We start from the raw sequence: 10,788 nt of genomic DNA on the forward strand, positions 1-10,788 counted from the left end.
GGGGCTGGCACACACCGCCCCTGCTGCCCACACCTACTGGCTGGGGCCCTGCGTGTTCTAACAAGCTCGGCGTGTGCTTCTCATGGGCCCTCAAGCCTGAGAAGTCCCCGGGGAGCTCTGGTGTCTCCCACACCCGGGCTGTGGGGTGCAGGGGGGCCGGCCGGGGCCACAGTCAGGGGAACGCAGCTCTGGAGCTTCTGGCAAAGGGGGCTCCATCACAAGGACAGCTGGACTCAGCAGTGGAGCTCCCTCTGGTCGATGTAAACTGTCCCCTCTTTGGTTCCTCTCTTCCACTGCTGCCTTTGCATCTCAGTGCGGGCTGTGGGCAGCCTGTCCCAGTGTCAGGACCCTCACCTTGCCTTGCCCACCCCCACCCCCGGCTCCAGCCCAGCCCTTGCCTTCGTCCTCACACCCATCCCTGTAGACAGAGCCTCTGTGAGAAGAGCAGGGGGTGGGATTCCAGGGTGTAAGCCCCGCAGACAGGACATGGGAAAGGGACACTGCGGGGGACCCTTCCCACAGGGCGCTTGGAAACTGCCGTTGGCAGAGTGGGGGGGTGGGTACGCGGGGTTTCACTGTCACATCTTCCACACGTCGCTAACTCCTCACAGACGTGCACGTTCATGCAGGCGTGTGCACACACTTCCAGTCCAGGTTGAACCCATCCACACCGGGGACAGCACGGGGCCCTGCGTCCCTGGATTCCACCCCGCAGACACCTAGACAAAGACTCTGTTCTGCTCCCAGTGGAAGGGGGACAACAGCAAAGCAAACCCGACTGCGCCACGCCCCCCTTCCCATTTATGAAGTCAGCACCACGCATGGACGCCACACGCACGGGCCGCCACAGCGCACCTAGCTCACGGGCAGACCACGGCCTCTGCCGATCCCGGGGCCTCGCGACTCCTGCCACAGACACTGTCTTCCTTCACCTCCGCCATTCTTCCCACGTTTTATTACCCAAAACAAGGAGGGGCGAGGGCGTCCAGACCAGCAGTCCACCGCGGTGCAGGGTTCAACTGGACAGAGACGGCGAGGACCCGATGCAGCTGGTGCTGCCCTCGTCTCCCCGCACAGGCGAAAACAAGCGAGGGCTTTCTCAGGGTGGGAAGGAGGACAGCGAGGGCCCTGAAGTGACCCCACGAGAGCTACGGAACCCCTGGGTCCTCCTATTTGTCCTTCTCCTTCTGCTCTTTCTCCTTCTTCTCCCGCTCGGCTTTCGCTTCCTCCTCCTCGTGATTTTTGATCAACTGCTCCACCTCCTTCTGTTTGAGGACTCTGATGACCGTCTTCCCGCTCTCTCTGGTCAGGGTGGCGATCTCCACTGCAAGGGAGCACACGCGGTTACAGGCAGATGCCCTCGGCGAATGGCTCCCAGTCCCAGCTCCCCCGGAGCCCAGGCCCAGCCTATGCCGGCTCCCAGCCGCTCCCACAGCAAACAATACCTTCCCTCCTGTCCGGATCCCAACGACACACACACACACACGCCCCTAGCGACAGGTCCCTCACCAATCCCAACCTCCGACTTGCCAGTCTTTCACTTTCCTCCAAAGAGCACATCCACCTCTTGCTCTAGCTGGCCTGCCATTAGCTGCGACACCAGCGGGAGCCTCCATGTCCTCCACGGAGCCCCTGAAGGCACAGAGTCTCTAACCAGTAATCCCATGCCTTTTTCATGGACTCTGGAAAGCTCTTCAAAACGAAGGCATGAAAAGCAGCTTCCATGACCACAGACAAGAAAAGTAAACTGACACCAAAGGAGAAGGAGTTTTTTGAGCAGGGGAAACGGGGTACTGCCTCCCTGAAATTAGGGAGAAGTACACAACAGGACAGTCTGCAAGTCGACTACATTTTCTAAGGAACACCAGGGGCCCAAGTATCCTAAACTAAATCGTTCCATTAACTGACCCTAATTTTTGAAAACCTTATGTAGAAATAGTTTTATAGGATCACAGAGCTAAACTAAATCAAGTACTTAAAACTGCAAACATGGGAAACAGAAGAGACCAGTGGGTTTAAAGAAGAGAGGATACCCCCATTCACGCAAATGTCATCCCTCAGACACACACCACGCCGATGAGCAAGTAAGCACATGCCCGTGATCGTCCGCACACACACACAGAGCAGGCTGTCGAGAAACTGATCAGTTAAGAACTAAAAGCACAACTCAGATCTCTAACCGGGAACACTGAGAACATTCAGCCCCAAGCCCTCACGCTCGGAACACAGTGTGGGATTACGGTCAAGGCACCGAACCTCACAAAGGCTTAGCATCCTCGCTTAGGAAACAGGTCTAACGCCGCTCAATTCATTAAGGCTGCGGCGTCAACGAACTCGGACATGTCAGGGTGAACACAGAAGCTGCTCAATGGCTTCTCGCACTCAAGTGAGCCCGTTAGGAGTGAATACCAATTACCTTTTTCAGCTGACAGTTTACTCACATCCATGGTCTTATTGAGGACTTTGATAGCTAAAGCAAGTGCGGACTTCAAAGTCATTTCTCCTTCTTTGTAGTCTTGTTTTAACATTGAAACAGCTGCCTGTAAGACATTAAGGAGAACCAACAAAGAATTTCCTTTAAATTCCTGCACTTTTTTGGAATATGGATTGGTCAGAAGAGAAACAACTGAATCACTGTGGGCACTATAACCAACACGCACAACCCTAATGGCAGGGAGGGGAGACACAGGGTGGGGTGACGAGGGGGTCTGGAACCTGGACCTCTCCAGGCCTGCAAGGGGTCCGTGATAGCAGTCAAGGGGTCTGAGAACTAGGATATGAAAAATAACTACGTCTGTTTCCACTTCTCACTGAAAAGTGGCATTTCCTTTCGTTACAAAGGTAGACGGGAAGTCTCGGGAGTATCTGCGGTGCTTGCGAGCTCCTCATCAGCAAGATCAAAGATGCTCTGCTGTCACGTCAGGGTTGCGGCAGCTATTTTAGAATAGTTTGTACTCACGGCCACTGGAAAATTGTGGTGGTTCTTAGATCTTTTGCTCAATTTCACTGCAGCACAAAAGTACTCACAGCACTGTTGTTCCCAATGCACGTGGCTTTCCATCCTCCGTAGTTCCCACTGGGGTCGCTCTGGTAGAGCTGAAAGCCGTAGTGCTTATCCCAGCCGATGTAGAGCAACGAAACACCAAAGGGACGTTTTCCTTTAACAGCAACAGCAAACAGCCAAACATGTCAGCAATCTGAGTCCGGGATCGCTATGGTTCCCTGAGCCCAGGAGGGGGACCACAGCCTCTCTGTGGAGTGAAGCATTCAAAAACTGCTTTGTTTTCTGAGCATCACAGATAAGCGCCAGCCAAAATGCCACTTTTGTCTCTAGGATTTGGGCACAGCCAGAAAAAGGAATAAAGACACAGAAGACTGGTGCTGAATTTCATTATTATGTAGAAAGCAATTTGTTTCCAGATTTGAAAATGGCATTATGGCCTTCCAGCAGTCTATTAATAAGACATACGACAATCTACACAGCGGAAGCCAGTTAATTCACGAAGCAGGAATTTATGCAAAATGTTTTATTTCATTTTCAATTTCTTTTTAGCATCTCAAAAAGGTTATTGTTCATAAAATGGTTTAACTTTGGAATACAATGTTCAAAAAACTCAGTACCTCCAAACTGTGTATACGCTTGTTTGATGTCACACAGCGCTGTGACCAGCTGCTCACAAGGAATCGGCTCCTGGTACTGTAATAAATACCTGCGACAAAGAAACTGGCATATTAACAGTTTTCTCTAAAACACAGATACACTTAAGCAAACAAATACACCCTCTGGAAATACATCTGTGCCACAGGGACAGTTAATTGTGATTCCAAGAGGTGAGGAGAGCATGGCCGACTGGGATATGCTTAGAGGAAGTAACATGGTAAAACCTTAGTCTAAGAAAACTTGAATTTTCCAGGAATACATTTTTTAATGACTCGGACCTTTGCACTAATGACTCCTCCTTAGAAATACGGCCACTAATGCAGGTACCTGCACCAATGCTATTTACAAGCATACCTTTGAGCAATGAGCCGCAGCTCATTAGTGAGAACGTTCGCATCGGAAGTGATCCCTGCCACGCTGCAGGCCATGTCCCTTGAGAAAAGGAAAACAGGGATCGGTAAGCAGGGAGAGGTCTGCAAGTTCGGTCAGAAAGGCACCACCCTTGCTCCAAAGCCACTGACAGAAGTTTCATCTTTACAGACTTTGAACCAGATGTCATTCCACATGAAAACTAAACAAATGCACTCATGAATTCCCCAACAGATGTATTTACCATCACCACCCTGTGAACAGGCAAGGGAATACCATGAAGAAGCTAAAGTAAATCCCAAGACTCATCAACAAAGGCAAGAGAGGTCTTACCAGATAGGGAGACAGGCTGCTCTGTGCCCTCCTCCCTCCTGAGGCCTGGCCTGATGGAGGTGAAGGGGAGGGCACCCACGGGAAGGGCCTTTTCTAAGGCTGCCTAGAAGCCCAGGGCTAGGCTCACATGAAGGGGACAGCTGTACCTTTGCCCTCGTCCCCTGGTCTGCCCTGGCTCTCCCACAGACTCGAGAGCCTCTGTCCTGCCTGGCAAGCCGGAGACAGTGACATTGTAGAGGGGACAGCACTCCTTCGGACAAGCCCATCAGAGAAGCCCAGTAGCAGCGATCAACTGGCCCACCACTGAGGAGACGGACCAATCAGCAAGCCCTGCTCGCTGCCAGCTGCCAAGTCCCACACACCGCACCGTCACCGAGGGTACAGGGCTCAGCTGAACTGTCCCCAAACCTCAGGGAGGCCTGTGGTTTGGTAAGAGTCAGTGCCATTCCACAGAATTCCAGAGCAGCCACTCTGAGCAATGCTTGGAGGGCCTGCTACAAGCTGCACACTGTGCTGGTTTGTCTGTGTTTATTTCATTTCACTAAACTGCCGTAACTACTCCAGTAGGCTGAGACCCAGAGACGTTAAATAATCGGTGTAGGGTCACACAGCTTCTAAATGCACCCAAATCTGTGGGACTACCAAGCCTGAGTCCTATCAATACACAACTCCAGTTCCCCACAGAAGGCTTGACTCTGCGCTTCAAGAGGGTAACACGAGGTCTGGGGCTCGAGGAGGTTTCAGACAAGATAAATTAAAAGCAGAAATTCTCAGAGGTAAAAACCGTTCTCTTCAATTCTACCATGATACACAGAATAGCTCTCCCAACATGTGTGCAGTATCACTGCGTGAGAAAGTGAGACACTTAACACACCGTTCCCTAAGATCCCACTTACTCATTCAGTTTATAAATTTTTTCAGAAAAAAAGACTTCATCAAGAAGCTTGTGGATGTTGCGTCTCTCTGCTGCAAGCAAAACACCATCGTTCGCTAGAATCCCCAAGCAGGTGCCTGCGTGCCCAATAGCTTCCATGGCATACTCCACCTGGTACAGGCGACCTACAAGACACCAGCAGTGAGTACCCAGCAGCACGGCCCCCAGCGAGTCAGTCACACCACTGGCAGGACACACACAAGAGCCTCACTTTCACCCTTGATGAGGCACCCAACCAATCTGGTGGCCAGAATCAGCCCAAAGTACAAAAACGATGAACTTAGCAAAGGATTAAAAAAAAAGTTCCTACATAGGGGTGCCTGGCTGGCTCAGTCAGTAGAGCATGGGACTCCTGATCTCAGGGTTGTGGGTTTGAGCCCCATGTGGGGTGCAGACATTACTTATATAATAAAACTTAAAAAAAAAAAAAAAAAAAAATTCTGGTGCGCCTGGGTGGCTCAGTGGGTTAAAGCCTCTGCCTTTGGCTCAGGTCATGATCCCAGGATCCTGGGATCGAGCCCCGAATCGGGCTCTCTGCTCAGCGGGGAGTCTGCTTCCCCCTCTCTCTCCGCCTGCCTCTCTGCCTACTTGTGGTCTCTGCCTGCCAGATAAATAAATAAAATCTTTAAAAAAAGAAAAAAAAAGCCTATAGGACCCTCCTCCCCATTTTAGTTCAAACTCTACAGACATTTTTATTTATTATTTGAGAGAGAGACAGTGAGAGAGAGCATGAGAGGCGAGAAGGTCAGAGGGAGAAGCAGACTACCCATGGAGCTGGGAGCCCGATGCGGGACTCAATACCAGGACTCCGGGACCGTGACCTGAGCCAAAGGCGGTTGTTTAACCAACTGAGCCACCCAGGTGCCCCACAGACATTTTTTAATTTGAGATAGCTTAAACAGTTTCGATTTTACCTTCTGGAGAAAATATGGTAGTCCTGGAGTCATATCTTCGAGACTGCAAAGGAAAAACAGGCAAGTGAGTCCTGCCCAGCAGAAGTCAGTCCACGAACCGTCTTATGAAACACCCTGGCGTGCAAAGCTCGGTGTGCAGGACGGACTGACAGGGAAGAAGACCCCTTCGCAGCTCTTCTACCTTCCGTCCCCTTTCCTCATGCTAGTCTAGAGGCACAAGCAATAGCATTTATCAGGCAACAGCTCACAGGCACGCGTAGCAACTCACCATGTTTTCTGAACTTCACGTAATTCCTGTAAGAAGAAAGTAAGATCATTATTAAAATGAAACTTGCAATTTAAGGAGCATTTCCTGACTTAAAAAGAAAAATCTGTTTTGTTCATCCCTTCACTCATCTAACGTCCGCAATGCAGCGGGCACAAGGCCAGATGCTGGAATCCCAAAACAGGGAACACCACTCCCTTCCCTGCAGAGCTTACAATCCGGTACTCAGGTGAGGGAGGCAGACACCATTGTTTTTTGAGAAACAATTACCAAAAATAAAAATAAAAATAAATGAGTTCAAGTTAGACATGGGAGACAAATAAGGCTGGGAACCACTGGGCCTAAGAGGAAGGACACGGGGAGATGGGGAGAGCAGCCCAGGCAGAGGAGAATGCCTGCTCAATGGTGAGAGACAAACTGCTGAACTTAAACCGGAAGGAGCTAGAGAGCTAGGCATGCACACCGATGCGCGGGAGCCTGGAACGCCGAGTGAAGAGGCTGAGGCTTTCTTTCTCCAGGACGATGTGGAGTCCCAACCTAGAGGAGGTAGGGGTGGTGATCCTGCTATTCCTGCAGAAGCCAACAATGGGGCTCAGTGCAATTTAGTATAAATGCTAAACTTCAGACTGCAAAGCCCATTTTCCTAAATCCCAGAAATTGAGAAGCAAGCTTAGAGAGATAAGCTAGAGATCCAAGCCAGACCCTAGCCCTGAAAGCCCCCCAACCCAAGTAAAAACTGCCAATGTTCTCTCTCAGGCAATGCGGCTCACGGCAAGACTGTGGGCCACAGAGTCACAGGAACTGGATGACATTTAGGAAGATCACTGTAGCTGAGGAGAGCACGAGGAAAGGTAACCAGTTAGGAGGCTGTACACCAGTCAGCATGGGAAAGGGAAGGACAGCCCCGAGCACAAGCCCCGCTGCGCACCTCCGGTGCACTTCCAGCAGGGCAACTTTCGGGTACCCACCCTCCCAAGTGACGCCCCATCCCACCTGTACAACCCCCACCCTGGCCCCAGCCCCAGAGTGCGCACCAAACCCCCACCCCAGTCCCGACTGGGCAAAGCTCGCTGGATGCGGAGCCCAATCCCCAACTGGGACGCGAGCACTAGATCACAGCTCAGACCCCAGCCTCCGCCCCGACCATGGCAGCGCCTGATCCCAGCTCCGACCCCAGCCCCGCCCCGACGTGCGCACTAGGTCCAAGCCTGGACCCAGGCCGGACCCGCGCGCTAAATCCCAGCTCGAATCCGCCCCGGCCCCCGCCCCGGCCCCGACATGCGCTCTAGATCCAAGCTGGGACCCCAGCACCGCCCCGACGTGAGCACTAGGTCCAAGCTTGGACCCCGACCCGACCCGCGCGCTAGATCCCAGCTCGAACTCCGGCCCCGCCCCCGGCCCGGCCCCGACGTGCGCTCTAGATCCAAGCTGGGACTCCAGCCCCGGCCCCGACGTGCGCACTAGCTCCAAGCTTGGACCCTGGTCCCGATGAGAGCGCCAGATCCCAGCTCCCACTGCGGCCCCGACCCCGACGTGAGCGACAGTCAAGCTTGGACCTGGACGCGGCCCCAAGGAACGCGCTAGATCCGAGCTGAGACCCCAGTCCCGGCCCCGACGAGAGCGCTAGATCCAGCTCGGACGCCGGCCCCGGCCCCGACCCAGACGCGCGCCCCGCAGCCGAGCCCCACGACCGCCGGCCTGTCGCCGAGGAAGCGGGTGCAGAGTCATGGCACCCTGGGCGCCTTGGTGGCAGCCGCAGGCCGAGACGGCTCTGCCGCGAGGTTCACGAGCCCCGGCCGCGGGGAGGGCAGCCACCCTTCCGCGGGTGCCCAGGGGCAGAAGCTCACCAGCGGGACACGGAAGAGTGGAGACGGCCACCGAGACTCTTCACGAGGAAGAACACCGGCCGCCACCGCCACGGCCGAGCAGCCGCTGTCAATATGGCGCCGGCGCGTGCGCAGAGTACGGGGGCGGGGCCGCCGCTGGCCCGGAAGTCCGGGGGCGGGGGCCGGAGCTGGCCCGGAAGTCCGGGGGCGGGGCCGGAGCTGACGGCTACAGCCGGCGCGCCGGGGCCTCCGGCTTCTTCTCGCGCTCGGTTCCGCGAAGGCCCGGGGTCTGTGCCCGGGCGGCGCCGGGAGCCCCCCGCGCCCCGCGCCCTCCGGTGGCCACGCACCTTCGGGTCGGAAGGGCCCCGGGCGAGGACGCTGTGCTCCGGAAGGGGCCGTCCTCTGTGCGGACCCTGTGACCGGTGCCGGCCCCGGGCCCTTCCCCGGCCGCTTCCCCGACACTCCGCGGGCTGGTCGCGTGGGGCGTCCCGCCGGCGGCCGTGCGCTGCTCCGTGGGGCCGGCCCCGAGCTCGTCAGATGCGCTGCGTCCCGCCTGCGGGGCTCTGCCCTCCGCTCTCACTGCGGGCACACGGAGCGGGCCGCGACGGGCTCACGCACCCCCGGCGGGGCCCACCCTGGTCTCAGCCTCTTCCCCGCTCGGCCGGGCCGACCCCGACTGCTGTCTGTCCGGTGCCGCCCTCTGCCCTGCTCCCGGCGGCTCCCGTCCTCCGGTCCACCACCCAGCGTTGGTGCGTTAACTTGCCCTGGGCCGCACGGTTGGCCAGATCGGGGTTAAGACGGAGTCATGGGCTTACAGTCCCCTCCAAGGAGAGCCCCAGAGGGCAGGGGCTCCGGGCTCTTCAGGTGGATGGAAAATTACTCCTGGGGGACTGGACTCTGAAGGAGGCAGCCTGGGAATGAGCCGTGTGAGGCCTCTGCTGTCGCTCCTGCTTCCCGGGCACAGGAGGAGGTGAGCCAGGCAAAACGGCACAGGGCCCCTCGCCGGTGGGTCACTATGCGTTCTCAGGCCCAAGAGAGAGGCAGAAGGTCAGGTCGACGGAAGAAAGAGCTGGTGAGACAAAAGAGCAGAAGGAGAACGAGTTTGATCAGTTTGCAGGAGAGAGCAGTTGAGTCTGAGCGGAATGAAGGAGACAGCAGGGGAAGGGAAGGAGGAGAGACACCAGGCCGATTCGTAGATGCCTCCAACCAGAGTTTTTTCCCCTGTAGGTCACAGGGAGCATTAAAACGATGCTTTAGGATGATGAGGCCTCACATGTTCCTTTTACAGTGTGGTATGGATGCTTCCCATTCCGAGGTCCCGTGTCCCCTCGCCTTGAATCCCCTGGGCCTGTGACTAAGGCAGAAGTCATGCTGTGACTTCCAGCGGTCGGTCATAAAACATGATAGAGTGCTGTCTTGTCCTCTTGGGATGCTTGTTCTTAGAACGTGGAGAGATGTTCTGCCGCCAGCCTAGACGAGGTCCCAGCATCCCCTGCCAGATACGTGAGTGAAGTTTACTGCTGATATCCTCAGTCACTGAATTTCCCCCAATCCCAAGATCACAGAGGCCCAAGCGTTTGGGGAGCAGAGACCAGCTGCCCTGATGCCTGAGTTTCTATCTGCAGAATCCATGAGATGCTAATGACTGAGACTCAAGCCACTAAGTTTTTGGTTAAATTGTCACACAGCAATATGCAGATGGAGTTTTTAATCTGTCTCTAAAAGGATGGAGCTAGGTTGGAGAGCTTAAGGATAAGAATACCAGAAAGTAAGGTGCTTCTGTAGCCTGGAGGGGACAAGAGCCTGGACAGAAAAAGCAAGAGCAGAGTCTTGGCTGTGCATTTGGTATCGATCCCCAAATCTAGAACTGGGTTTTCCCCTCCGTGGATGAAAGGGCCAGGCATTGGCTCTTGTGGAAATGCATTTATTCCAGCAGTTTATTAAGGGAGTGCCAGGGGCCTGGCATGGAGCTAACAACAGAAAATGAATATTTGATTTATGCCATCAAAGACATGGCTTTTTTTTTTTTTAAAAGTTTATCTATTTTTTTAAAAATTTCTACATCCACTGTGGGGCTCAAACTCATGACCCCGAGATCAAGAGTCACAGGCTCCACCGACTGAGCCGGCCAGGCAGCCCTATGCCACCAGAGTTTAAAACTACAGGGAACTGACTGGAGATAAGCAAGGACGGACACCAAGTAGTACACTATCAACGCAAGCCCGTACGTACTTAAACATCAAGATCATGGCCAGCAACATCTGCATTAGGAACTTGGTGAAGGAGAACCCATGTTTGCAGGAGCAATTAAGAAGGAGATCGGTAGAGTTTCGTGGTTCAAGAGAATGAACAGTGGTCTGGGAGTGAAATCCACAATTCCGTTCCTTTTTCTGGTCCCCAATTTCTGGAATGGTCAAGCTAGATTAAAAATTAAAACAATGGGGGCGCGTGGCTGGCTCAGTCGGTTTGATGTTGGGGTTGAGAGC

At 54.4% G+C, this 10,788-nt stretch overlaps 1 protein-coding gene across 1 annotated transcript; it reads right to left on the minus strand.

Annotated features, from left to right (window-relative positions):
- Positions 1-931: 931 nt before the first annotated feature.
- On the minus strand, positions 932-8,456 carry PSMA4 (proteasome 20S subunit alpha 4). Its single transcript, XM_032341850.1, has 9 exons — positions 8,324-8,456; positions 6,480-6,505; positions 6,212-6,254; positions 5,260-5,422; positions 4,016-4,093; positions 3,622-3,710; positions 3,028-3,158; positions 2,417-2,540; positions 932-1,324 (listed from the first exon to the last, which is right to left on the minus strand). Exons 2-9 carry the CDS (start codon positions 6,480-6,482, stop codon positions 1,170-1,172), a joined length of 786 nt encoding a protein of 261 aa, XP_032197741.1. The 5' UTR covers positions 6,483-6,505; positions 8,324-8,456; the 3' UTR covers positions 932-1,169.
- Positions 8,457-10,788: the final 2,332 nt, after the last annotated feature.

This window comes from Mustela erminea, chromosome 5 (genome assembly GCF_009829155.1).
Source record: "Mustela erminea isolate mMusErm1 chromosome 5, mMusErm1.Pri, whole genome shotgun sequence".
NCBI classification, from domain to species: Eukaryota; Metazoa; Chordata; class Mammalia; order Carnivora; family Mustelidae; genus Mustela; species Mustela erminea.

What these genes read in the sequence shown, in the direction of transcription:
- PSMA4 (XM_032341850.1), bottom strand. An exon ending in TACCATATTTTCTCCAGAAG is followed by an intron (nt 5,423 to 6,211) that starts GTAAAATCGAAA and finishes GGTGTCTTGTAG; the next exon opens with GTCGCCTGTACCAGGTGGAG. An exon ending in GCATTGGGAACAACAGTGCT is followed by an intron (nt 2,541 to 3,027) that starts GTGAGTACTTTT and finishes AATGTCTTACAG; the next exon opens with GCAGCTGTTTCAATGTTAAA.